We start from the raw sequence: 27,149 nt of genomic DNA, 5'->3' as shown, positions 1-27,149 counted from the left end.
GGTTTAGATCCCCATTGTGTCCCTACAGCTACTGATGAGTGGTACCTCGGCACGGGGTCAGGGACCTGTGTGTGCCACCCGTGTCCCTGCTGCAGGTCCCTGGGCTGGGCTGTGCCCTGCACGGAGCAGTGTCAGGTGCCAAGCCACAGCAGGAGCGTGTTTGCTGCAGCTGAGCCCACACATTACCTCAGCCACTGCTGCCAGACGAGCCCTGAAACCTCCTGGCCGGTGGCAGCAGGGCCTGGAGGCCACCTGAGGTAAGTTTGGTTATGTGTTTTCATTCCTGTCTCACAGCAAACCCGTTCACAGCCCTGGGGCTTGTGTCCCAGCGCGTGTGACAGTGCAGGAGCGCCGGGGGTTCAGCCAGGCCAGGGCTGAACCTGAGCTGCAGCCGTGGCAGGAGCTGTGCTGGCCAGTGCCCGCTGCTGTGCCCTGGGGGCTCTTGGCAGCTGCGTGTGCAGATGATCCCCTTCAGTGTCCCAGAGCCAGGGGACAGGCCTGTCCCCAGCGTGCCTGGGGAGAGGTGCTGCTGTCACTGCAGCCCAGCGGTGCCGCTCAGCTGAGTGCAGCCCCCAGAGCTCCCCGGGAGGGGCAGCCAGCCCCAGTACCCCCAGGGGGCTGTCAGCAGGAGGGGTGGCTGTGCCCTGTGCCTGGCCAGGTGGGTGGCACCTGCTGGGAGGTGCAGAGAGCCACCTGGGGTGCCCCACGTTCAGCCAGGATAGGGGTTGGTGTCCCCTCAGTCCAGCCTGAGCAGCGTGACTGAGGCAGGCTGAAGGGCTCCCACCCTTCCCCGCGGGGCAGGCGGCTGAGAGAACACCGCCAGGCTGACCACCTGCACCTCCTGTGCCAGCCAGGGGACGAGCCCGGGGCAGGGCACACACGCTGGAGAGCTCCAAGAGCACCTGGGGCTGCCCTTGGGGAGCCGTACCAGCGCGTGGGCACGTCCCACCCTGGGCTAAACGTGGCCTGGGGGACAGCCTGAGCTGGCACAGGGCACACCCCGGGCCTCTGTCCCCCCGTGTTTGCCCACCCTGCCCGTCACAGCCACGGGGACGCCCTGAACTGCTGCAGCAGGCAGAGGATGGCAGCGGCCAGGGCCGTGTGCTGGCGGGCCAGCAGCTCGGTGCCCAGCTCGGGGCAGACCTGCCCGTGCAGCTGCTGCTGCAGGGCCTGCACCAGCTGCTGGTAGGTGCCCACCACGTCCCCCAGGGCCGCCGCCAGCTCCTGCTGCCGCTGCCCGCAGCGCCGGCAGTGTGTCACCTGGAAGCAGGTCACTGCCAGCTGCACCAGCCGGTCGAAGGTGGCCCTGAGGGCGCACTGCACCTCCGTGGCAGGCTGCTCCGGGCTCAGCAGCGCCCGGCAGCTGGACAGCAGCGCCTGGGACGCCCAGCCCAGGGCGCCCTTGCTCTCCGCGCCCTGCTCCGCGCACTGGTGGCGCAGGTGGGTGGCCTGGCTGCCGCAGAGCTTCCCCACGACCTCCCGCAGCTCCACGGTGCGGGCCAGGAAGTGGGAGAAGTCCGCGGGGCTCACCCACGCCTGCTCCTTCAGCTGCCCCAGCGCTCGGATGTGGGGGTCCTGCCCCGCCGTGTCCCCAGAAACAGCGACAGGGAAGGCGCTCCCGGGAGGGCTGCAGCTGCGGGCTGGCGGGGCGGTGAGGGGCCCTGGCAGCTCGGGGGGGCTGGATTCGCGCTCCCCCCGGCTGTGGGGCTGCGGGAAGCAGCCGAGGTAGGGCAGGCGGCAGCCGCAGCGCTCCAGCCCTCCAGGGGCTGGGCAGGGCACGGGGGGCGCGGGGGTCTGCTCACCCTGCTCGGCGGTAAAGCACGGGAACGAGTGCTGTGCAGCCCCCCGGGCTCCTGCTCCTTGCCCCAGGGGAACTGAGGAGGTGGCAAGCCCTGCAGGTGCAGGCAGGGAGCAGTCCTTCCCCAGCCCCGCCGCCTGCTCTCTGGGCAGACAAGCCTGTGCAGCCTGGGGCTCGCTTTTTGGGTCTCCTTGGGTCTGCTGCTGAGGCTCATGTCTCGGCTCTCCTGGCTGCCCTGCGCCCTGCCCAGGGCTGCTCAGCAGCTCCCTGGCAGAGCCCGCTCCTGCAGGGGATGCTGGCAGCGTCCTGCCACCCGCCCCGGCCCCCAGACACCCGCGGCTTGCCTGCAGTGGGTCGTGCCCGCGGTCCTGCAGGCCGTGTGACACGGCGCTGAGTGGCACGGGGTCTGTCGTGACCCCCAGAGAGAGCCAGGAGAGGCGGCTGAGCAGCCCCGAGGCGCTGCTGCAGCCGGCCAGGAGCTGCGCTGGGTGCGGGAGCAGCGCCTGCCCCCCGAGCCCCTTCCAGAGGGTCTGCCCGCTGCCCGGCCCGCTGCTGGACAGCACGGGCTGGGACACGGGCTGGGACACGGGCTGGGACACGGGCTGGGATAGGGGCTGGGACACGGGCTGGGACACCGCCACCTCGCAGCTGCTGCTGGCACGGCACTGACCCCGAGCATGGCACTGACCCTGGGCACAGCACTGAGCATTGCCATGGCACTGACCATCACCATGACACTGACCATCACCATGGCACTGACCCAGGGCATTGCCCTGACCATCACCATGACACTGACCATTGCCATGACACTGACCATCGCCATGGCACTGACCCTGGGCACTGCCCTGACCATCACCATGACACTGACCATTGCCATGGCACTGACCATCGCCATGGCACTGACCCTGGGCACTGCCCTGGCCATCAGCAAGGCATTGAGCATTGACATAGCACTGACCCTGGGCATGGCACTGGCCCTGGCCATGGCACTGACCATCACCATGGCCTTGATCATCACCATGGCCCTGAGCATGGGCACTGTCCTGACCATGGACACTCCCCTGACCATCAGCATGGCCCTGACCATCAGCACGGCCCTGACCCTGGGCATGGCACACCCCATCACCATGGCACTGATCCTGGACACAGCACTGACCCTGGGCACTGCCCTGACCACCACCTTGGCACTGACCGCCAGCACTGCCGTGACCATCAGCGCTGCCCTTGCCGCTGCCACAGCTGTGGCCCTCGGCGTTGCTGTCCTGCCAGGGGGCCAGGGAAGGCTCCAGCCCGGCAGGGAGCAGCCCCCGCTGCTGGGTGGGCTGCCGGGGAGGGGCCGCGCCGGGGCCGGGGGCCGGCGGCGGCAGCAGGGGCTGGTCGGAGGGGCCCGCAGCAGCGCAGGGCGCAGCGCTGGCCCGGGGCTGCGTGCCCGGCAGCTCAGCCCCCTGCTCCTGCAGCCCTGCAGCGGGCACACGGCTCTCCCCGCTCAGACGGCCGGGGTCTGCCTCCCCCGGGGCGCTCTCCTGGGCAGCTCCACTCTGGCCGTGGGGAGGGGGCTCCGGGGCCAGCAAAGGGGGCTGCTGTGGCTGCGGGCTGCTGTCCTGCTCCCCACGCTGGCCACCAGCAGGGTGAACGTCCAGCAGGGAGGCGACCAGCCGTTCCATCGCCGACTTCGTCTCCGTGGTGTCAGGCTCTGTGTGCCGCGGGGCAGAGCAGGGGTCTGCGCCAGCAGAGCCCCCCTGGGCCCGGGGGGCTGCGGCCAGCCCCCTCTCCGTGTCCTTCCCCGTGTCCTCCGTCGGGGGCTGCGCGGGCGGCCAGGAGCAGCAGCGCTGGGGAGAGCCTGGGGCAGCTGCAGGGAAACTGACCTGCGAGGTGTAGTCAGTTTTCAGGAAGGACCTTCTCTTCCTCAGGCTCCTGCTGCAGGTCAGCTCCTTCTCCTGGCCCTGCTTCTCCCTCCTTGCGGGGCTCTGCCCCAGGCTGTAGCACCGCAGCCTCTGGGGGATGCAGGAGGAGTGCTCCGTGCCCTCCCAGGACGCTGTGTCGTGGCCTGGTGGCAAGAAAAACATGGAAATCAGGAGGCAATCCCGGGCAGCAGAACGTCCTCATGCCCACACAGGGGGCCAAAAAGCTCCTGGCACAGGACTGGGGAATACAGGCACAGAGGTCCAGCAGCAATGCCTGGCTCCCGAGGGCAAAGGGAATGAGGAGACTCATGACCAAGAACCTACGTGGAGTGGGATGTCAGAAAAATCAGAGCCTGGCTGTGTGGCTGCAAGGGCTGGTGAGGAGGGAGCAGCTTCACCTGCAGGCAGGGGTGGCTGCCATTCCCCAGGTGAATCTGGGGCAGAGCCCTGCCCACAGCTGTAGGTGTGTCACCACACGGAACACCCATGGCCAGAGGCTCACAGCTGGACACTTGGCTGGTGACAATTTCCGCAGCGACAGTCCCTGCCTGAGCACAGCACAGTGACTGTGCACTGCTGCAAACGCCAAAACTGCTCTAATGGCGTGAGCTCAGCTCTTAAGAGGTTCTGTTAACACTGAACGAGCTGATTCCTTCAGGGACGAGAATACTCCCATTTCTGAGGAAACACAGTGGTCAGGGAGCTTGCCCAGCCCTGGGAATCCTTGACCCAGCTCTGAAACCAGCCTCTGACCCGAGCACAGCCTTTGAGCCTGGGGGTTCATGTAGCAATGTTTTACAGGTTCAGGGGATTCCAGAATGCCCCTCCTCGGTAAACTGACTTTTCCCAGCACCCAGTATTTGCACGTGGTAACAAATCCCCCTGCAATCTCACTCTAAGAGGGCTGAGGGGTGGCCTGCAGAGGACAGGGGGGTTCAAAGGTCCTTCCAAAGTCCTGGAAAAGCCCCCAAGAGCCAGCTCAGTAGGACCGATTATTACCCTGATTTTTTAAGATTTTCTAAGCTTTCTGATGTTTGCATTCTTGTAGCAAACTTTCTCACACAATTTGCTGTAAAAAAACTATTGTTTTGCATTCTTTCATGGAGGAGGAGAAATTTGATGGACTGTTGGTTTGTCCACCCTGGAGAGGTGGCGCTGTCACCCTGCAGTCCACTGTCACCTTTGGAAATCTAGAAACGCTGGAGTCAGGAAACAAATTTCTCTTTTTTTCCCTGGGGAGCAGCGTGCCGTTCCGCGCCCCGCAAGCCACACGCGGCCGCACGGGGCAGCGCCGGGGCTTTACCTGCCAGCTCGGCGGGGCTGAGCCTGTCGGCAGCGTCGTAGAACTCCTCCTCGGAGCTGGAGTCCGCGAAGCCCGGCGGCGGCCGCAGCACCGGCTCGCCGCTGTCCCCGGGGGACGCGGTGCAGCACAGCCCGCGGGGCCCCGGCGGGGAGCAGGAGCAGCCCCCGCTGCCCCGGTGGGCGCCGCTCATCTCCCGCACGGGGGGCAGCTCCGGCCGGGAGGAAGAGCACGCTCCCAGCTCCTCTTCCTCCAGCGCATCCACGGACTCGCTGGAGCCGCTCGTCTTGCAGCCGCGGCTCTCGGTGCGCGCCGAGTCGGACGCCTCGGAGGCGCTGTCGGTGCCGGGGTCGCCGCCGGTGGCCCCGGGGCCGGCCGGGCAGCGCTCCGAGCCGGGCTCCGGCTCCCAGGAGTCCTCCGAGTCGCTGCAGGCTCGGGACTCGTACCCTGCGGGATAAAGGAGCCCGTCAGCCCAGGCTGTGGGTGGGGGGCTCAGCCCGACCCCGGGGGCTCAGCCCGAGCTGCACCCCCAGAGCTGCAGGGCAGGGTCCTGATGGAGCTGGGGGTGCCCCCAGCCCAGAGCAGCCCCCAGAGCTGCAGGGCAGGGTGCACAGGGAGCTGGGGGTGCTCCAGCCCCCCCAGAGCTGCAGGGCAGGGTGCACAGGGAGCTGGGGGTGCTCCCAGCCCAGAGCAGCACCCAGAGCTGCAGGGCAGGGTCCTGATGGAGCTGGGGGTGCTCCAGCCCCCCCAGAGCTGCAGGGCAGGGTCCTGATGGAGCTGGGGGTGCTCCAGCCCAGAGCAGCACCCCAGAGCTGCAGGGCAGGGTCCTGATGGAGCTCGGGGTGCTCCAGCCCCCCCAGAGCTGCAGGGCAGGGTCCTGATGGAGCTGGGGATGCTCCCAGCCCAGAGTGCACCCCAGAGCTGCAGGGCAGGGTGCACAGGGACCTCGGGGTGCCCCCAGCCCCGAGCTGCACCTGGCCCAAACCCAGCCCAGCTGAGCCCAAGGCTCGGTCCCCGCAAGCCCGCAGCTGTCGGAGAACCAGGGCACGGTGAATGCTGGAGAAGCCCTCGCAGATCACCGAGCCCAGCCTGGATCCGAGGCAGGTGCCACCGCACAGCCCCGGGCTGCTGCTGCTGCTGCTCCCAGGGTCATCCACCCGCCTCCTCCCCACCCCGTGTAAAAAAAAGCTGTTTGTATAAACCTTCCTCAGCCGAGACACGGTGCAGCTGCTGTTTTTTCTCTCCCCAGGTGAACACGGAGGCGTTTGCATCCACGAGGAGCCGGTAGTAGCCCGCGATGAGGCAGACCAGGTCCTTAGCACTGTTTGACTCCAGCAGCAGAGTAAGCACCTTTTTTTGGTTTATTTTTCGGAGGTGAGGGGGAGAAAAAGTAAAGATTAGAATAAGCAAATATTGTTTGTATGCAGTCAGCAGGAACAGGCAGCACAAGGACAAGGCACCCCCTCTGTCTCTTAAAAGGAGGCACAAAAAGGAGTAATGTATTTTCTTGCCTTTGCTGCATCTCAGTGATGGAGGAAAAATCGCTTTTCCTCAGCAGGAAGAATCCCTTCTCTCTAGCAATATTTTGTCTGCTCTAAGCCCTTTGTCCTGGTGAGTGCCCAGCCCCTGGGGAGGGCTGGTGGTGCAGGAGGCTCCCGTGCCCACCCAGTGCTCACCTTCAGGTCCTGCAGGTAGATCTTGACGGTGCTGACGCGCTCGGAGTCCTCGCTGAGCTCCACCCTGCTGATGCTGGGGAACTCGGCCAGGCTGCTGACCATGTTCAGCTTGCTGTTGACGATCTGGCTCACGCCGTGCTTGGCGCCCACCAGCAGCGCCACGTAGGACTCCCTGTCCTGCAGCTGTGGGGCAGGGTTACCCCGGGGCAGGGACCCTCAGCCGGGCTGGGCAGGGCCCCCTGGGCCCCCCGCCCTCCCGGGGACCCCTGCACTGCCCCCCCTTGCTGCTCCCTGCTCTTTCCTGGCAGAGCCAGGGACGTGGCTGGCAGCAGCAGGTCGCTGTCAGCAGCGTCACCTGGCAGTCCCCATGTGGAGCCCGTGACACCTGCTGCAGGGTAGAAACTTCACAAAGACATTCCTGGGCTTGCAGGAAGTGTCAGTGCTTTTTGTCAGGGTGAGACACTTAACGAAAAATGAATTAACGGGCATATAATCTGGCAGACATTGTTCAGTTTGCAGGTGGGGGTGAGGTTTAGCACTGCTGTGACCCATGGGTGGGTCTTGCAGGGGTACAGGCCCACCAGCATGGCTCAGCTCCCTGTGTGACACAGCTTGTGCTCTGCAGCTGAGCACAGACCCACCTGGGGACAGGCAGGACAATCAGCAACCCAAGAAACCTCGTGTGAAGAGGGAAGAGCTCTTCCTCACTGTGAGGTTTCAGGGATTCCACTATTTTCTCAACGCTTTGAAGCCTGCCCAGATTTCCCAAGTACTTTATGACACGCAAAGGATAGGCAGGGTTTAGTGAAGAGCAAGGCATGCAGGTTCCAATCAGAAAAACACTGTGGACTCCTGAGAGGAATGAAGCTGAGCTTTGGCAGCACAGCCCCTCACCGAGAGGCACGGAGCCTGCCAGGACAGGGAGGGCAGCGCGGGCCCCCAGCAGCCCCTCACACAGCCCGTACCATCATGGTGGCGTTGAAGATCATGCCGCTGTACATCTTCAGCTCCCCCAGGATCTGCAGGTAGCTCAGGCGCACCTGGGCCGCGCCGGGCGCCTGCTGGGCGGGCGAGAGGGGACACAGTCACCAACGGGGGCTGCAGCAGCACACAGCCCGGGCTCGGGGCTGCCTCCTGCACGGCCAGCTCGGTCTGCCCGGCAGCAGAGCTGCCCAGGACCACCCCACGAGCAGGGAGAGTGGGCAGAGAACACCCAGGTGACACGCAGCGGGGGCACGCTGTCCCCTGGGGCTCACAGCCTACCTTCTGCCGAGGGTCCAGCAGCACCTGGTTCCTCTTCAGGTGGTAGCTGATGGCTTTCTTGATGTCCTTGCCTCGCATGTTCCGCAGCAAGGTGGGCGAGATGAAGTTCTCGATCCCCCAGTCCCTCCTGGCAGAAAGAGGCAAGGGAGCACAGGGGGTGCCAGCCACGCTGCCCCCAGCAGCACAGCGCGGGGCAGGGCCACCAGGCAGCCCTGGGGGGCTGTGACACCCCCGTGGCTGCAACTCCCTGCTACCTGCACCTGCCAGCAGGTCAGGACAACGCGCACAGTGCGCACTTTGGGGCGGAATGGCCGTTTTCACGAGGTTTCACAGGAGGGAATTCACAGCCTGCAAGAGCAGCGCAGTGCCCATCTCCCCCCACCATCCCCGGCATGGAGGCTCTGTGCTGGCGTGCCCCTTGCTGTGGTGACAGGGCTGTGACATCCCAGCAGGGTCACAGCGTGGGCCAGGCGTGCTGCTGCAGAGTTCACCAGCCCAGGCATTACACACCCGTGGGGTGACAGCAGCGTGGCTGCCACTCCCTGCACACAGCTGGGCACATCTGGCTGCACACGAGGCTAGCAGTGCTGGAAATTAACGGGTAATTAACTGCTGCCTGCAGCAGGGCCTCTGCAGGGCACTGCAGTCCAAGAGCACCAGCGTGCTGTAGCACAGCACACCTGCCCCTTCTGAGAGCACTTTTTGGCCATTTCCCCACAGATCCCAGTACTTCACAGGATCTACCACTGCCCAAAGGAGGTATTCCTCTGGCTGTGCAGGGTGGATGATTGCACCCTCTCTCTCCAGTCAGTACTGGCAGGAGCAGCTCGGGCAACCACCCCTGTGTGAGAGATCTGCAGTTTCAAACCCCTGGCCCTGTGGCAAAAACCCTCCCTGTGCCTTGCAGTAATTACATATCCTCTGGAACAGAGGGGAGCACAGGTCTCCCAGGAAAGTCCTGGGAAGCTGTGTAGACGCTGTGGGAAACTTAGAAGAAATAATTCAAGCAATTATTATCTCTCTTTCTGTAACCACTGTTTATAAATATGGTTCTCCTGAGTGCACTATTCACAGATCACCCATGGCGGTAAAAAAAAAAAAAATTCCTGCAAGCCAATCAAGTTTTAAATCCACCATTATTTCTATAAACACTGTAGATTTCTAACAATAAAATGGCTGTTCATACCTTCTGATGCTAAAGTCTCTAGATCACCTTTAAAGTGTCTACATCACCTTGACCTGTCCCCAGCACCCCTTCAGTAGCAGGGGACAGTTAAAGGATCAGGACAGTTGAGGACAGGGGGCCCTGAGGCCACCCTGCAGCACAGCCAAGAGGCTGCAGTCCCCTCTGGACTCTGTGCAGAGCTGAACAGGGACAAACAGTGACCTGATGCCACTCTTGGGGTCTCCAGGTTTTGCTGGGCTTAGTGACAGCGGAGCACAGGAATAGGAATTTTGGGGTTTTTTTATGTGTGGAGACACACGGTTTGACTCTATTTTCTCAGAAGGTTGAGTTATTATATTGTGATATATATTATATTAAAATACTATAAAAAACTATACTAAGTGAACAGAGAGAAAAGATTGTCAGAAGGCTTGAAAGAACAAGAATAGAATAGAATGAAAAACAAAATCTTGTGACTGCTCACAGCATTAATACAAGTGGCTGTGGTTGGTCACCAATTGAACACAATCCACAAGGACCAGTGGAAGATGCACCTGTGGCATTCCACAGCAGCACACAGTTATTGTTTGCATTTCTTTCCCGAGGCTTTCAGTTCTTTCAGGAAAGAAAAATCTTAATAAGCACTGTTTAATAAAATACCAGAATTGCAGAGGAGCACTCACTCGATGTATTTCAGGGACACCTTCTGTGGCTGGGCGCAGGCAGAGATCCTCTCCTGGATGTGCAGGGCGGCCAGGCGCAGCGCCACGCTGCACTTCATCTCCACTGCAAACCTCTCCTGGAGCACGTCGCTGCAGCTCTGGGGCAAGCACAGCACTCTCAGGCCACGGGAAGGCAGGGCAGAGCCACCAACACCACCCACGCAGCCCGTCAGGGCTGCCCCCACCAGGCACGCAGGCTGATTTCAGAGTTTAAGGCAAACTGAGCTGAAATGCCCAGGTTCTGAGTGCCAGCCCGAGGCACGCCCTGGTTTAAAGCAGGAGTGAGCATGGGGTGAGGAGGGATTGCTGAGCGTGGCCCCAGGGTCACCTGCAGGTACAGATACTCAAAGGCCACCGGGTCTTCCTGCAGGAGGTCCAAGGGGTCCCTGGGCACAAAGCACACCCTGAAGAGGCAGCGGTAGTCGTGAGAGTCTCTCTTCTGGACCACCTGCAAGACAGAGGGGGTGTCACAGCACAAGCCCCCCCCCAGGGGTGCCCCAGGAGCCTTTGCCCTGCAAACCCACAGGAATGGGTTCACACCACTGGCAGGGCCACGGTGCAGACTGGCCTCAACAAACACAAGGAGACTTTGCGAGTGCTCATAACTCCATCTCTGATTCTCCATCTGTTTGTTTCTTCTCCCTGCAGTAGCCCAGAGGCTACAGCAAGACCTCATGTGCATGCCCACTGATCCCAAACGCGTGCCGTGTCACCAGGACAGAGGCACTGGGGCTGTGTGATAACAGCAGGGGAAGGGGCAGGCTGCTCTGCTTTGGAGCGCAGTCACAAGGCACAGCAGCCCTAAGCAGACCCCTGAATCATCCCTGGAATGTCAGTGCAATGTCAAGGCTCCGAGTTACCCATCAGCATATTTTATTCTGGGCAGGTCCTGCCCAGCGGAAATCCTGACCCGTGTGCTCAGTGGTGTGACAGCTCCAGCCCCTGAGGGAGTGCAGCTGGATGGTTCCCCTGTGTGCCTTCCCGTTCTGTGTGAGTGCAGGGACCCCTCTGCAGCGGGCTGCCCACCACCAAACCCCGCAGCAGGGAGCTGGGGCAGCTCAGCAGCACCCCTGACCAACCTGCACGGCTGCAGGACTCCACGGGCTCACAGGGCACGAGGTCCTGGCTCAGAATTCAGCCCAGGTGGCCCCTGCCAGGGTGGATGCCCTGCCTGCCCGGGGAGCTGTGAGCAGAGAGGTCGGGCACAGCTGCCCTACAGCTCCCTCAGGCTGACAGGGGCACAAAGGATGTCACCACGACTGCCCTCCAGGCAACACCAGCCCAGGGGTGCTGCTGTGTGTGTGGGGGCACTCAGGATGCTCCCCAGGAGCCCTTCCCCAGGGGAGTGGACACCCAGAGGCGGATGGCATCGCTGGGGCCGAGCTGAGCTGGCCCCTCCGGTGACCCCTGCAGCACCGGGCTCCCTGTGCCCTCTCCTGGGGGGCAGTGCCCCTCTGCAGGGCTCGGGGGGCTCGGGGGCCCCGCTCACCTGCGCAATGAGCTCCTCCTCGTGCAGCAGGTGGATCTTGGCCAGGCTGTACTGCTCCTCCAGCGCCAGCGCGAAGTGCGCGATGCTGCGGATGGACAGCTTCTCCTGCAGCGTCAGCACGATGTCCTGCAGGGCACGGGGCTCGCACAGGGCACGGCTGCGGGCTGCCACGGCGTGCCCGCAGTGACCCCAGCAGGTGGAGGACACGCGGGCAAGCTGCAGACCCCGAGGGGTCACTGCTGTCAGACCCATCCCCTGGGGCTGCCTGTGCCCAGCTGCCTCGCGCTCACAGCTCTGCTCTGCAGCTGGGTGCTGCTGGGCACTTTGTGTCGCCCTGAGTGACAGAAGCACCCCGAGTGCTTGCTGTGTGTGTTATTCCAGCTTTCCAGAACTCTGCAACATTTGGGAAGTGTCCCAGGCCAGGCTGGGCAGGACTGGAAGTGAGAGGTGTCCCTGCCCATGGCAGGAGGTTGGAACTGGATGGTCCCTAAGGTCCCTTCCAACCCAAATCTATGATTTTTGACAAAACTAAAAAAAAAAAAAACAACTTGCTAGAAACACTTCTCTCCAATAAACAAGAATGTGAGACCATAATTGTGAAAAGTCCTACCACATCCCACTGAAGCTGGTGTTTCACTTTGTAATAGAGAATTCTGTCAATATTCTAACTGCTGTGGAAGTAACAAGGTTTACTTTTGGCAAACAGAAAAGATCACCTCAGGCTTGACTGAGCACAAATTGAAACAGAGGCCCTTGGGCTCACTCAAGCCTTTTGAGGCAAGCATAAAGGTTTGACTCACCTCAGTTCTAAGCCAGGATCTCTCAGAACCCAGAGGACTTTCTGGAAACACCTAACTTGGGAAGCATTTTATTCATTTAGGTGTTTCTGGAGGGCACTGGTTAGAGCTGCTCTCAGAAACTGGGAAAACTTGTTGCAGGTCAGAGCTGAGCATCTCCAGTCAAAGACAAAGAGCTAATCCATCCTTTAGAAATTAAACCCTTGGGGACAGGCACTCAAATATCTTTTTACAAGTCTTCCTTCCTTTCCACCTCCTAGTTTTATTTCACTATTTTATTTTTCTACACCCTGCAAGTCAAAAGGCTTGCAGACACTCACTTGCCTGAGAGACCACAATGGTTTTGTGAAGCCTGAACGAGCTAGACACACTCCTCCTTTTCTGAGGAAAGTTTTCACTGCATGACAAATGAAATCTCTTTGTGTTTCCCTTCAATACACTTTCAGAACGCCTGTCCCTCCTGGGTATCTCCCACAGCACCTGCACTGGTGCAGGACACCACCTGTCCTTTATGACCTCCAGGCACTGGCCATGGCCAAATCCTACCAAGCCCAACAGAAGCACTGAGCAGCCACAAGGATCAGGCCAGGGGACCTGGGGGTGTGCGAGGCTGTGCCCCAGCACAGCAGTGTGGGGAGGGCTGTAGCCCAGCAGAGCAGCACTGTGCTTTCAGGGGAGTGATCAGAGGGAGGATCACGCTTTGCCCAGGAGGATCCTGTGCTGCTCCCTGGCCTGGGGGTGAATCAGCGCTCGTGTCTCCAGAGGGGAGCACCTCACAGTGCAGAACGGGGCTGGAGTCAGCCAGCCCAGCAGTGCCAGCAGCTGGGGGGCTGCAAGGGCCCTGCCTGCCCCCCTGCCGCTGGGCACGGAGCCTCCTTACCTTCACAGTGGTGCTGCTCTCAAACCTGAACGCCTTGGTCTGTCCGTTCTCCAGGTACACCTTGAGAACGTTGGGCATGAACAGGAGGGAGCTGCCCTGCGGAACGGGAGCAGCAGCTGGAGCCTCGGGCACACAGCCTGCGGGCACGGCTGCCCTGCCCGGCCCTGGCACCCGGGAGAAGCCTCCTCTGCCCTGGCAACCCTCCTGCACGGCGCCTGGTTGTGCTGCTGGCACGGGAGACAGGAGGGGAGCGCAGCAAGCGCCTTTCCCTGGGGGCAGCTGGGCAGGCCCGCCGCGGCCCCAGCGGCCAAGCGGGACCCGGCAGGCGCTGGAAGCACAAAGCCAAGCTCCCTGTCACCACCAGCACCCGGCGGTGCCTCGGGAAAAGGCATCCTCCCCTCCCAGCAGCAGGATCCCCGCGCTGCCCGCTGCCCCCGCCGCGGGGTGTAGCCATGATGCTTTATGGAAAACCCTTTGCTAGGATTTTCCTCCTGAGGACCTGAGAAACCTCAAGAAAAAAAACGTAAACAACAATTATCTGCTGCTGTGGAATGCAGCAGGTGCAGCTGGGATTGGTGCATGTTGGTTGTTTCTAATTAATGGCCAATCACACTCAGCTGGCTCGGACTCTCTGGGTCCTTTGCTATCATTTCTCTCCTTTCTAGCTTCTGATGGATCCTTTTCTCTCTATTCCTTTAGTATATTTAAGTGTATCCTTTTAATATAATACATATCATAATATAATAAACCAGCCTTCTGGAACGTGGAGTCAAGGTTCTCCTCTCCACAACGGGGAGCCTGCCAAACCCACAGCGCTGCTTCCACCCAGCCCTGCCCCGAGGTCTGACAGCCCAGCACGCTCCCGGCAGGGGTGATGGACCACAGTGTCCTGAGATGGGTCCCAAACCCGTGGCACAAGACAAGGACACCATGCTGGGTGCTTGGAGAAGGGTCTGGGGGATTGGCTCTGTCCCCTGATCCCCTTTCAGCCCTCCCTGCAGCAGGGGATGCCTGCCCCTGTCCCCCAGCTCCACCACGGCTCCCCTGGCTGCTCGGGGCTGAGCAGGTCACCCCTGCACCCTGGAGCTCCTGCTCAGCATCTTTGTCCTGTTCTTGGGCCAGCTCCCACCGCCTGAGGGGTTCATCTCCTTGTCAGACAGTCCCAGGGGCAGGAACGGGGTGGCTGGGATGATCCCCGCTGTGCTCCACTCACTGTGCCTCACGTTGCAAACCTCACAGAGAGCCCAGAGCCCCTGGAAGTGCTGCCAGGGCAAACGTGAGACCCTTCTGAATCCCACCCTTGCTCCTCTCACAGCCATTCCTGGGGCACAAGCTGCCTGCAGCCCCCACTGACAAAAAACAGGAGAGCGCTGCTGCTCTTTCCTCTAGCCCAGCTGCCGGGCCCTTCAACAAAACCTCGTGTCTCTGGACAGCCCCAGGACAGGGATGCTGCTCACAGCACCCACACATCTCCCCTTCCCTCCACGGCACCTGCCCTGCAGCACCTGCCCAGAGCAGCACCGCTGCCCTGCCCCGCTCCGGAGCGCCAGGGAGGTTCCTGCCTGTCTGTGGAGCTCTCGGAGCTGAGATGAGCTAACCCTGCAGCTGCAGCAGCCGGGCAGGGCTGCCTCCCCAGCTCCCCGGGGGCTGTCCCCGGCGCAGCGCTGGGGATGTGGAACACATCACAGCCTGCAGCAGGCAGGGCAGCAGCGCGGCTCGTTAACAATTCATGCGGCAGCCCGCGGGGTCGGGTTTCAGCTGCAGAGCGAGCGCCGGGATCCTTCCCCCGGCCGCAAGGATCACTTAGCCGCGCTCCATTAGCATGACAAGAGCGGTGTATTTACTGAAACTGGAGGCTGCACGCTTTTCAGGGCCATAATACCCATTTTGGCTGCCTTCGTACGTCAGCCCACGGAAAGGAGAGCAGCCCTAAAGCACTCAGGGCTGCCGAGGTGCATAGTGCTTTTCCAGAAAGGAATCATAAATATGCAGCGGATTTATTCACTCTTCCTCTGTGCTAATACCTCACTGTTCCAAACAGGTTACGTATCCAGATGGCGAAAAGGGAATCTAACACCAGCGGGACGCCAGCACCTGAATTAATTTATGCTGCCTTTGTGCTGTCATTAAATTAACGGCAATCTAAACACTGGCCGTGTCCCTTTAGGGGGGACTCGGAGGGCAGCATTCCCTCCCTAGGCTTTAGGGGGGCTCGGAGGGCAGCGTTCCCTCCACAGGTGCCTTCCTTAGGCTCTCACACCAGGTGCTTCCCCTTGGGAGCCGCGGCTCGGGCACGGCACACCCGCGGGCTGTGACAGGAGCCCAGGCACAGATCCCCTGCCACACCAGCTCTGCTGTCCCCTGCCCGCCGGGACCCCTCAGCCGTGTCACCCACCCCTGAGGGCAGCCCTGGCACCCTGGGAACAGCGCGGCAGGCAGGCAGGGACCCCGGGGTGCGGAGGGGCACTGGGGAGGCACAGCCCTGCCCGCAGGGAGGAGGAGGAGGAGGGTGAGAGGAGTCCCCCTGCAGTGACACGGGCAGTGACACCCTGGGCAGCCGCGGCTGCAGCTCTGCAGGGCACAGGGGCACACTCTGCCCTGGGAGCAGCAGGCAGGGAGCAGGCAGCAGGGAAAGGGCCCGGGTTGTCCCTGCTGTGAGCAGAAAGGTGGGGCAGACCTGTACAGCTGAGCAGCATGAGCAGGGGGCAGAGAGGGGCACTTTGACCGCAGGGGTTTTCCATCCTGCAAGACACCAGGAAAGGCCGATAGAGCTAATGAGTCCCTGTTGCCCCAGTGAGCTTAGGAAGTGACACAGAAGGAGCAGGAGCCGTTCGGGAGCGGTTCACACCCTGGGAGGACACGAGAGCTGAGCCCTGTGCCGCAGGAGAGCAGCGGGGGCAGCGCCGTGGGCAGCAGCAGCAGCAGCAGCCCCGTCCCAGGAGCTGGGAGCCAGCTGAGGCCAGCACAGCCGTGCACGCCCTGGGGCACCCAGGATGCAGAGCAAGCTGCCCCTGAAGCTGGAGCACAGGGTGACACCCAAGAGCAGGGGGACAGAGCCGCCGGGCACGGCCTGTGCCGGGGGCACCTCCGGAGCGCATCGCCCTGGCTCGCACCGGTGCCTTCCCCTCTCCGGGCCGGGATTCGTCCTGCCCACGCTGCAGGGAGGGCTCGCCGTGGCGGGGTTAGCGCCTCAGGGAGGCCAGCCTGCTCCCGCAGCGCGCAGGGAATGGTCTGAGCGCCGGGAGCGGGGCAGAGCCAGGCAGGCGGTGACTGCCAGCAGCCCGGGAGAGCGCACCAAACACCAAACCCCGCAGCCGCCCGTGCTTCCCGCCTGCCCCGAGGGCCCCGAGCGCAGGCAGAGGCTGCCCGGGGCCGGGGCAGAGGGGCACGGCGAGCCCCAGCCCCCCGCCCCACGGGAGAGCCCCCCGCCCCTGACCTGCGAGTGCCCGTTCAGCAGCACCTCCTCGGCAAACCGCACTTTGACCGGGTTGGTTTTCAGCCTGGCCCTCTTCTCCTCGGTCAGGAACGACGACTTGGGGCCGCCCTGGAACGACAGCGGAGTTCGGGCGGGGCAGAGCCCCGGGGCGCGGCTGGGGGCTGCTCGCCCTGCGCCCCTCGCACCCGCCCGGAGCGAGTCCTGGGGGTCCCCTGCGCCCCCAGCCCTGCCCAGCCCTTGGGAGCGGCCCTGCAGCCAGCCCTGGCTGCCCAGCGAGCCGCCACGCCCGTGCGGTGTCCCTGTGCCCGTGTCACCGCTGTCCCCCACGCCCGGAGCCCGCAGAGCGGCTGTGAGCTGCCCGCAGCCGGCCGGCACGGGCAGCGCCTCAGCCAGCTCGGAGAGAGCCTGGCAGCGAGGGACAGAGCCCTGCCCGCTCTGCTGGGCTGCCCGGAGAGCCGCACACAGCCCGGAGAGCCGCCCGCGGCCACCGGGGACGGGACAGCACGGTGCCCTGTCACACCCTGCTGTCACCACCAGGCTCACGCGTTCAGGGACTCTGCACAAACCCCCATGTGGGTCCCCAAGAGCGGCAGCAGAGCCCCTCGGTGTCCCCCCCCGGGAGCTGCCAGGCAGAGCCAAGCCCGCTAGAAGTGCCGTGCCTCCTGCCACAGCCCGCCCTGCCCTGGGGACACGAGGTGGGGACACCGCACGGGGTCTGGGAGCAGCCCCGAGCTCTCCGCCCGGCCCCGCAGCCTGGCCCGCACCGCGGCTGCGAGGAGCGCTGCCCGCCCTGCCCGGGATGCCCAGGCCCGCCCGAGGCTCTGCCCAGCCCTCCAGCCCTGCCCCGCGCCCTGGGGGCCGAGCAGGGGCCACTTACGGCCGCGCAGCGCAGGACGGTCAGCAGCAGCTCGTCCCCGGCGTCCCTGCAAAGGTGACAGCCCCCGCGGTCAGCGCGGGCGGCAGCGCGGCCCGGGGACACGGGGACACGCGGACACACCTGATCAGGCTGGCGGCCCGCTCCACGGACAGCCCGTCCACCGCGCTGGAGTTGATGGAGAGCAGCTGGTCCCCCGGCTGCAGCTTGCCGTCGGCCGTGCTGCCTGCGGGGCGCAGCCCAGTGAGGCACGGGCGGCCCCCGGCCGGGCACACACCAAAACCCTGCGAGGCAATCCCCCCCGAGGCCATCCCCTCCTGCCCTCAACCCCGGCCCCGCCACTCCCTGGTGTCCCCAAGTGCCACACCTGCACCTGGGGTGTCCCCAGTGGGCTCCCCGTCCCTCCCAGCGCCCGCTGCTTCAGCAACCACAGCTGGCTGGCCAAATAAAAGGGGCAGAAGGATACCTCCTGGTGTGTCCCTGCCTGTGTCCCTGTCCCCCACCCGAGCCTCCCTCTGCCCGTGGGGAGCCCTGCAGGATCTGGCTGTCCCCTTGTCACAGCCCAGCACACCGGGAACCAAGCAAGGGCCGTGGGCTCCCATCAGGCTGAGAAGGGCAGGACTTTGTGCTTCAGTTTTAGCAAAATATTGATTTCCTCTGATTTGGAGAAAAGAGAAGCACACCAGAAAAAAAAACCCACTTCTTACTCCCCACAGCTCTCAGGTGATTTCAGCGTGTTTCACATGGGAAAAGGCATAAAGAGAAGTGGGAGTGACACAGGTACATGCCCTGGCCCAGAGCCCAGCCAGCCCCCAAACAGAGGGCTGCCACACTCACACCAGCAGGTGAAAACCACGTGGTTTTGTGCATCCATTTAAAAAACCAAAAAAAAAAAAAAACCCAAAAAACCCTCAAAATACAAAACAAAACAAAAAAAAACAACACAAACACAAAAAACCCCAAACCCAAAAACCAAAAAAACCCCAAAAAACAAACAAACAACAACAACAAAAAAAAAACCAAACCAAAACAAAACAAAAAAAACCTACTAAGAAACAGAATCGGAGTTTTTGAGTTGCACCCATCCCTTGTACAGCTAGAGGAGCTGATCTGCTCGATTTCAGCACTGCCTGCACCCAGCAGCAAACCCCTGAGCCACAGGGCTGACAGCCCAGGGTCTGCCCAGATCACCGTGCCCACAGCGGAGCAAGATGAAATTCTCTGAGACAACACTAAATTCTCCCTCTGCATTTCAGGCGAAATGCCAGGAAGGCCTCTGCTTTGAGGTGAGCAGAGCTGAGGGACCCGTGGGGGCCCTGACACGGGCTCAGCCTGTGGGGACAGGGACGTGTCGTGGCGCTGCGTGTGCCGCTGTCACCGCGGCCGTGCCCGGGGCTCACGCGCCCCACAGCACCCCCGAGAGCACAGCCCCTGCCTGCAGCCGAGCCCTGGCGCCGGGCTGGGCTCTGCAGGGCACACCTGCCGTGACGGAGGCGATGGTCAGGGGCAGCCCGGGGCAGATCTCGAAGCCGTAGTGCTGCAGCACCAGGTCCTTGTACACCGTCACCGTCACCTTGGCCCGGCTGGGGGGCTGGGCTGGGCTGTCCCCAGCGCTGTCCATGGCTGCCACGCTGCCCCTGGGGACCAGAACACACGGGTGAAGGTCGTGTAAGCACCCTGTGCCCAAAGGATCCACACCACTCCCTGCTGCCTGGGGGCCGGCTCTGCAGCCAGCAGCGCTGCCTGGGCTCTGCAGGAGGCTGAGGACACCAGCCTGGGCGTGAGCACAGCTCCCCAGCCCGTGGTCACGCAGCAGGACAGGCCCAGGGGTGCCCCAGCACAGGCCATGACCTCCACCCAGAGAGCAGCAGCACCTCCACCCAGCGAGGGGACGCACAGCTCTGCGGGATCCATCAGCCCAGGATGGCCACCCTGTGCCCACTCCAGCCCAGTGCTGACTCCCAGACCTCAGGGAAGGAAAGCAGCCACGGACCAGGAGCCCTGGTAGTGCAACCTAGTCAAAAATGCGGGCCCACAAAGAGAAGCTTGAGCCCACCTTCCAGAAGAGCAAGTTTCACATGGAGCAACGCTGCTATTTCCTCCTCACAAAAGCACAGCAGAGCAAGGCAGCAACATCAGTCCCTGGGAGCCAAGGGGGGTGCTTACAGAGGCTGCTGCCTTTCTTTTTCCGCGCGTGTACTTCCCAGGAACAGAAACACCGAGCAGGACGTGCAGGCTGTGCCAGCCCTGCTCACTGGAGCACAGCCTGGTGCTGCCTCCGACCAAGGGTGAGCAGAGTGCTCCCTCCTCAGACCCCACTCACCTGGGTGCGCTGTCCCGAGAGCGATGAAGCCATTTTGCTACCATTTGCTCTATTCTACATGCTTTTCGTGCATGGATTAAGCTAGTCTCCAAATCTCCCATTTACCTGGAGGCGACAGAAACCACAGGAAGAGTGACAGTGACTGGGGGGTTCCTCTGGACAGCTTTCAGAGTCACCAACACTAACTCACAACCTAAATAAAACAGTGTTAATTGTGTTGTCTAACACAAAGAGATCAGCTTGTGAAGAGCAGAGCTGTGACAGAGGGTGGCACCTGCTGTGACACTCACACACCCCTGCCCACCCAGCCTCCCCTGCTCGGTGTTTTGGTCACCCTTCCATGGCAGGCAGTGATGTCCCCACTCCTTCCCCAAGGATTTCATGGCTGCATGGGCTTCTTGTGGAGGTGCAAGGGCTGGCTGAGCTCCCCAGCCCCACACTGAGGCTGAGTGCTCAGTGAAAGCAGGCACTTGGTGTGACACTGGCTGCAGACAGCAGTGCATGCTGCACAGCCCAGCAGTGAGCCCTGCAGCCGTGCACCGCTGCCAAACCTCTGAGCTCTCACCCTGGGAACAGCTGTGGGCTGGGCACAGCCCAACACAAATCAAACAAATTGTGCCTCTATCTGCCAGAAGCCAAGAGGAGTACCAGCTCCTTGTGTCTGCAGCCCTAAACTGCTGTATCCACCTTTCACAGCGTGCCTTCTGACCAGCCCAGGAGTTCCACACGTCCTGACCTCCTCCCTCGTGTCTTCTGCTGGGCCTGGACGTGCTGTGCCTCAGGGACTTGCTCTGTCATGCTGGGACAGGGGGCTGCTGCTGCTCCATGGCAGAAATGCTGCTGCAACAGAAATACCAGTGACTAAAACAGCAGGGACGGCTGGAAACTCAGAAATGAGGAACAAAAAAATGTGTCCCAACAAAAACTGGTCCTGCTCCACCCAGCACCTTCCCAGGTCCTGGAACTTGCCTGCTCACAGTTTCTAACCAAGAAGGGAGGGCAGGACTCACATGTGGTGGTGAGCTCTTCACAGGGAGCCACTGCAGCCTGCTATGCTGCCTGCCTGTTCAGCCAGGGGCAGAACACAGAGGAAATTCAGCCCTTCAGCACTTCTGGCACCGGGCACTCTCTGGGCACTTTCTTCCTAACACAACACAAATCATCCTGCTCCTTCAGGCACACGGCTCCCGAGAGGCACCTCTGAACCACAAACGGGCACCCTGTGATCCACTGTGCCTCCAGAAATCACAGCTGAAAGGATGGGAAACGTGACCCCTGCTCAGAGAAATGGGGATCCAGTGATCCACTGTGCCTCCAGAAATCACAGCTGAAAGGATGGGAAATGAGACCCCAGCTCAGGGGGTGCCCAGGAAGCGACCAGGGCAGGAGCAGCAGCTCTGCAGGCTGCAGCACACACGCAGATCTCCCCGGGGCAGCCTGAGCTGATGCAGCTCCTGCTGGCCCTGCTTCCCCTCTCTGCTCAGCAGCACAAAGTGCTCCGGCCTTCCCACTGCGCCAGGCACCCCAAGGGCTGCTCTGAGCTCAGGGAACGTGCTGCCTGCAGGGGCTGTTCTGAGCCAAACCCTGAGCCCAGCACTAAGCAGCTTGAGCTGGGGTCCTCCCACACAGAGCTCCTCCAGATTGTTGTTATGAATAAGAAGTTATCTATTTTTTTTTTTAAGGTTGCAGAGTAAAACAAGTTGGACCAGTGCTGTTAAGTTAGCTTCATTGTTAAGAGTTCTTCTTCAATGACCTGTTAATGGTCGGTGATTAACCATTGTCCCCCTGATGCTTGCCAGGGACCCTGCAGGTACCAGGAGAACGGGAGTGGCACCAGAGCCAGTATGCAGATGAGAAATGCATTGAACCAAATTTTGCAGTTTTCCAGGAAAAACTAAAACCCCTAAAATCAACGAGCCGACATAGAACTAGGGGAGCTAGGTGACATCTAAGGATGGGAGCGCAGTCCCGTACCTGCTTGGACCCTTTTTGCTTCTCACCCTAACCTGAAAAGATGTTGATTAAAGAGAAGACCCGGGGTGTTAGGCAAAAAAGCAGGAATCTGCTGCTCTCCCGTGAGGACGGAATCCCCAGCTCTGTCTGCAGACCAGGACAAAGCTGCATCACCCTCCTTCTCCACGGGTCGATTTCTCCCCACCTGAGCTGATTCTTCCTAATAAAGGCGTTAAAAAGGAGAAAGATCTCCTGCCCGTTTATTTCAGTTGTCACAGGGAGCTGTGACTCCACGGGGGTTTTCGTGGCCAGCTGCCCTTCTGGAGAGCCACAGCTCAGTGTCTTGAGGAACACCGGGTGGGTGTCCCTGGGTCTGCAGGAGCAAGGCAGAGCCAAAGGTCAGGGCAGCCGTGCACAGCACAGATCTGACCAGCAGGGAAAGCCAAACCCACTGCCAAGGAGAGCGCTTCAACATCTCATGGCCAGTATTAATTCACTATCATTCAAAGTATTAATTCACGGGCAAAAGTCTTCCTGGTATTTTTGACACGGCATGTTTGTTTTCAGGTATTGTCTCCCAGCAGGCGTAGCAGCAGTGGGAGCAGCAGCACCCCTGCACCTGCTGACAGAGAAAAGCCTGGTCAGAAGCTGCCACAGGCTGCTGTAAAGCTCTGGGTGCTGTCCACCTGCAGCTCCAGCACAGGGGCTCGTGGCAGCACTCCTTGTGGTGTCTGCCACCAGCAGGGAGCTGGGTGGGCTCCGGCTGGGGGAGGAAGGAACCCAGAGCAGCCCTGGGAGAAGGACATGGGGTGCTGGTGGGTGAGAACTGGCCCTGCCCTGGCCGTGTGTGCTGGGACCCGGAAACCCCCCTGTGCTGGCCTGGCCCCAGCGTGGGCTCACGTGAGACCCCACCTGCAGAGCTGCCCAGCCTGGGGAACAGCACAGGAAGGATGTGGAGCTGCTGGAGCCAGGCCAGAGGAGGCATCCTGTTTGATCAGGAGTCTGGAACAGCCTCTGCTATAAGGAAAGGCTGAGAGAGTTGGCATTCATAAGGCTGGAGAAAAGAAGGCTTTGGGTGACCTTAGAGCCCCTTCCAGCACCTACAGGGAGCTCAGGAGAAAGACGGGACAGATTTTTAGCAGGGCCTGTAATGACAGGACAAGGGATGAAGGGTTAAAAGTAAAAGAGGCAGATTGAGACTACATAAAAGCAAAAAACCAATGCACAATGAGGTGGGGAGGCACAGGGTGCCCAGAGCAGCTGTGGCAGTGCCCAAGGCCAGGCTGGATGGGGTTAGGAGCAGCTGGGACAGTGGAATTCGTCCCTTCCCATGGCAGGGTGTTGGGTTAGATGCCTTTAAAGGTCCCCAGCACCCCAAGCCACGCTGTGGCCCCGTGGTGTTGTGTCTCTGTGGCACATCCTCACACCGTGCAGCTCCAGTGAGGCAGGGCTGGTCCCTGCCCAGGCCAGCCCAGCTCAGCAGGCATGGTCTGCTCCTGCCCAGCACATCCCGTGGCCCCGGGCAGGAGAGGGAAACTGAGCTGCTTCCTGCCCAGCGTGGCCCTGAGCTGCACCAGAAGATCTTCTGGCACGGGCGAGCGTCTCTGCAGCAGAGCTCTTGAAGGTCAGCCAGGGCTGCTGAGACACGAGCACGGAGCACTCACCCACCCATTTCCCACAGAGCTCCTCAAGATGCTCCTGGACACGCAGCCAGGGAGGCAGCTGAGCCAAAGGAGCGGGGTCAGAGCTCCTGGCACTCTGTGCTCCCACCACACTGGCCGCGCGTGTGCAGGGAGCGAAATTACTGCAAAAAGATAATTTTAAAAGGAAAACAGAATAAAACCCCACAGTGTGGCCGTCCTGCCTCACCAGCCTGTGACACCTGCCTGGTTTGTGAGGAGAGGAGCTGCCCTCTGACCACTGCCAGGGCCAGGGGCAGAGCCACTCCCGAGCACAGGGCAGCCAAGGTGGCCCCTGGCCCTCCCTGGCTCACGGAGGGAACCTGTGCTGTGCCACAAACCCGTGGTGCTCAGCGCTTCTGGGTGACGCCAGGCAAAGAACACACACCAGCACCACAGCCCCCAGAAACAAAATTTTTTTAAAAGCACTGTTGCTTTGTAATACTACAAAGCAGATTTGAGACTCAGGTTTTTGCCTATAAACAAATGCTACCAGGAAAAAAACAAATAAACAACAAAAAAAACTGAAACAAACAAAGAAACCCTACCAATAAAAAACCCCAAAAAAACCCCAAAAAACAAAAGCCAAAACAAAACAACAACAACAAAAATAATAAAGAAAAAAATAAAACCAAACACCAAAGAACCCCCAGCAAAACAAAAAAACCTCAACCACACAAAAAAACCCCTACAACTACCCCCATGCTCCATCCAGCTGCTGTAAACCAAGGAAAGACAGCAAGAGAATTTGGCCCTTGTCAGCCCAGGGAGGGCAGGAGAGGTTCTGCACATCTCTCCTCTCCCAGCTGGCAGCGGTGAGGTTTTACACAGACACACTGGCCCCCAAGGAGCAGAATGAGCTCTGCAATGCAATTTCTGGGCACGCAGAGGCTTCAGGCGCCAAGCAGAGGTGGTTTCAGCAAAGGCCACCCACCCTGGGCTGGCTGGGGCACGAGGGGAGGAGCAGGCACAGCTCTGTGCAGGGTGCACACAAACTGAGGGAGACGATGAACAGAACCTTCAAGGTGGAAAGGAGGGAAATCAATACTTCCCTCTTGGGTAGCTTTCACTCCTAAAAATAGCCGGGTGTGGAGGCGTGTGAAGACTTTCCCCCCTCCAGCTGCATCTCTCTGGACAGGAGCTCCAGCACAGAGGGAATGTTTGCTCCTGCTCCCCCCACCCACGGCTCCCTGTCGAGGTGGGGAGCAGAGCTGCCTCCCAGCACCTGGATGGATCCTCCCCCGTGCCCTGCACTCACAACACCAGAGCCAAGCTGCTCGGCCCTTGAGGGGCACTGTCATGGCACTGGCACGCTGCACAGCAGGGAAAAACAGCCAACACAAGAACCACACCACTCCCAGAAAAAGGTTCTGTGCAGAGCTCTGTCCTGGTCTCTGTGAACTGGAACCAGCCTGTGCAGCCCAGCACTCTGGGGTATCCCCATGGCCTCCCCAGGACTCTCCACAGAGGAGAAAACTCCAGAGCAGCTCCTCCACATCTGCCAGCTGAGATCTCAACACGTGCTGGAAGCAGCTCTGGCATGGCCTTTTGGCAAATGTCAGAAAGGAAGGACAGGACAAAAGGGAAAATGCCTGCCTTTAAGAAATATTGATCCAGGAGCGTCAGGCCACACACAGAGCCATGTCAGAGGAGCCCAGAGCTTTCCCCAGCTCTGGAAAGACAGGCTGTGCACAGAGAGAGAGCCCAGAGCACTGAACAGCATCAAGCACCTGCCTGACAGCAGATTGCTCAGCAAGAATTCAGAGGGTAATTCACTAAACCCTCTGGGAGTGAACCCAGGACAAATTGCGCAGCAGCACACACGGAAACCTGTGCCACCTGCCTGCTCCTGGTGGCAGAACCGGGCGGGCAGAGAGGCCACGGGCTGGGCAGAGGGTTTGCCATGCCCCCGCTCTCAATCCCGTGCCCTTCCCACCCAGTGTGGCCCCAGAGGTTCCTCATCGACCTGGCCAGGTCAAGTCACAGATGGGGGAATGAGGCAAGTGCCTCTCCAGCCAGGAATTGAAGCAGGGGGGATTACATGCTGCCTGCAGACCTCCAGAATTCCTATCTTTTCCAGCCTGGATTTTTCTCAGGTTGTACATCACTTCTCCCAGCATCTGTCTCTCTGCCTTGCTGAGAGATCCCCACTTGGGAGCAAGAACAGAATCACAGAAAGAGATAAAGTGCAGGAAATGCTTCCCTGAGGGCTTCCTATCCCACAAGATTGCCAATTCTGCCTCTAAATCTGCAGAATCTCCTGGGCCAGCAAGGAGAATCCCCTGGAAGGAGAGCTCCGTGTCTAATGGAGAGCTAACATTTCCCATTTTACAGCCCCCTCAGACCACTCAGACTTATCTCACACATCCCACTGGCTCCCTAAGTCTCACCCAGAACCCGGCTGGGAGGAGGAACGCCAGGAAACTTCCCGGGAGTGGAGCAGACACACCTGCAGCAGGGAGCCGCGGGGAGCTGCGAGCCCGTCACTGAAAACCCGCGATGCTCGGCAGATGCGGAGCGCCAAACGCAGCGGGGCAGGTGAGATCGCAGTGCCGGGGAGCCGTGCAGACGGAGCAAGCCGGCTTGGGGCAGCGGCAGTGCCCGTGTGAGCCCCTCCGGAGCCCCGCGCCCACCGCCAGCCCGGCATCCCCCCGCTGCCCGGCTCAGGCGAAACTCCTCTCGCAGCTTCAGCGGCCGAAACCCCCGGCTGCGAATCCCACAGCCGAGACCCGCGGGAGGGTTTCTGTCCGCGAGTTTTGCTGTTGGAGAGCGCGGCGCGCCCGTGCGCCCCGGCAAGGAACCCTACCCACGGCGTTTGGGGCGAGATGGGGCAGAAACCGCTAAATCATCCCGCCGGAGGCGGCAGACGCGCGGAGGGAGCGGGGCAGCGCCGGCCCCGGCACCGGTACCGAGCCCGGAGCAGCGCCGCGCCCATCCCCAGGGGTCCCGTTACCTGCGGCCGGGAGCGCAGCGCTGCCGCGCCCGCGGGGCACCGGCGGCTTTCTCAATGACCGCGGCGGGAGCCCGCCCCCGGCACCGCCCCGGGGCCGCCCCCGCCCCGGTGGGACCGACCCCGCACCCGCCCCCGCACCCCGAACCCCGCACCCGCCCCGGTGGGCTCGGCCCCGCACCGCCCGGGGGTCCCCCGGCCCGAGAGCCCCGCTCGGGAGGGGCTAAGGGCAGCGGGGACCCCACGCACGGCTGCCCCCGTGCCCCCTGCCCTGCCCCTCCGCCCTGCTGTCCCCAAAGCCCAGCGGTGCCCGAATTTTCCTGCGCTCCGTGCCTGCTCGGAAGCATTGGACTGCCCTGCGCGGTCCCGAGCGCTCCTCCCCGTGCCCCACGGCTCGCCCTGTGCCCTGCTGATGGCCCCAAGCGTGCTTAGGGGTTGGCCTCTGCTGGCAGGTGTCACCTCTGGACAGGGGCTGAGTCTCTCGGGGACAGCGCGCGGGACCTCCCTCGCTCCGAGCCCCCGATTTGCGTCGCTGGGCTGTCCCACCCTGTGCCCCCGGCTGCTGCTCCGGAGGAGCCAAGGACAGCCGGACAGCGCCGGGGCACGGCAAGCCACATGCCCGGCTCTGCCTGGCACTGCGCTGGCCGCCAAGGTGCCCGCGGCAGCGAGCGCCGCAGAGCGCACGGAGCGGCATCGATCGGCTGCGCCCCTCGGCCCCTCGCAGCCTGCCTGCACTGCGGGCCCTCCCTGCCCCTCTTCCAGCTCCCAAAACAGCTCGCCCGCAGCAAGCGGGGTTATTTTTCTCTCCTGCTGACGTGGGAACTAAGTTTGGCACCTTTCACAAGCAGTACTGCCCTGTGGTCGCTGAAATTGACAATAAAAAAGGAGAGGTTGAGGCCCGAGATCTGAAATTAATGCAACATTAAACAGCGCTCAGAAA

General features: G+C 61.5%; 1 protein-coding gene across 1 annotated transcript; it reads right to left on the bottom strand.

Moving 5' to 3' along the window:
* Position 1: 1 nt before the first annotated feature.
* On the bottom strand, positions 2–26,294 carry FRMPD1 (FERM and PDZ domain containing 1). Its single transcript, XM_064404098.1, has 17 exons — positions 26,213–26,294; positions 20,315–20,467; positions 19,628–19,732; positions 18,784–18,941; positions 17,428–17,530; positions 17,308–17,353; positions 16,431–16,538; positions 12,995–13,090; positions 11,318–11,443; positions 10,157–10,276; positions 9,790–9,926; positions 7,942–8,068; positions 7,644–7,739; positions 6,679–6,861; positions 6,205–6,352; positions 5,006–5,449; positions 2–3,845 (listed from the first exon to the last, which is right to left on the bottom strand). The coding sequence occupies exons 3-17, from the start codon at positions 19,726–19,728 to the stop codon at positions 1,039–1,041; spliced, it is 4,800 nt and encodes a 1,599-aa protein (XP_064260168.1). The 5' UTR covers positions 19,729–19,732; positions 20,315–20,467; positions 26,213–26,294; the 3' UTR covers positions 2–1,038.
* Between the last annotated feature and the right edge of the window lie 855 nt (positions 26,295–27,149).

Source organism: Passer domesticus, chromosome Z (assembly GCF_036417665.1).
Source record: "Passer domesticus isolate bPasDom1 chromosome Z, bPasDom1.hap1, whole genome shotgun sequence".
Classification (NCBI taxonomy): Eukaryota; Metazoa; Chordata; class Aves; order Passeriformes; family Passeridae; genus Passer; species Passer domesticus.
This window is presented reverse-complemented; position numbering and strand designations above follow the sequence as displayed.

Coding starts and splice junctions, on each gene's coding strand:
- FRMPD1 (XM_064404098.1), bottom strand. CDS start 19,728: ATGGGAGATTTGGAGACTAGCTTAATCCATGCACGAAAAGCATGTAGA. Junction 13,091..16,430: donor TGCTGAACGGGCACTCGCAG/GTCAGGGGCGGG, acceptor CCCGTTCCGCAG/GGCAGCTCCCTCCTGTTCAT. Junction 7,740..7,941: donor TGCTGGACCCTCGGCAGAAG/GTAGGCTGTGAG, acceptor TCGCCCGCCCAG/CAGGCGCCCGGCGCGGCCCA.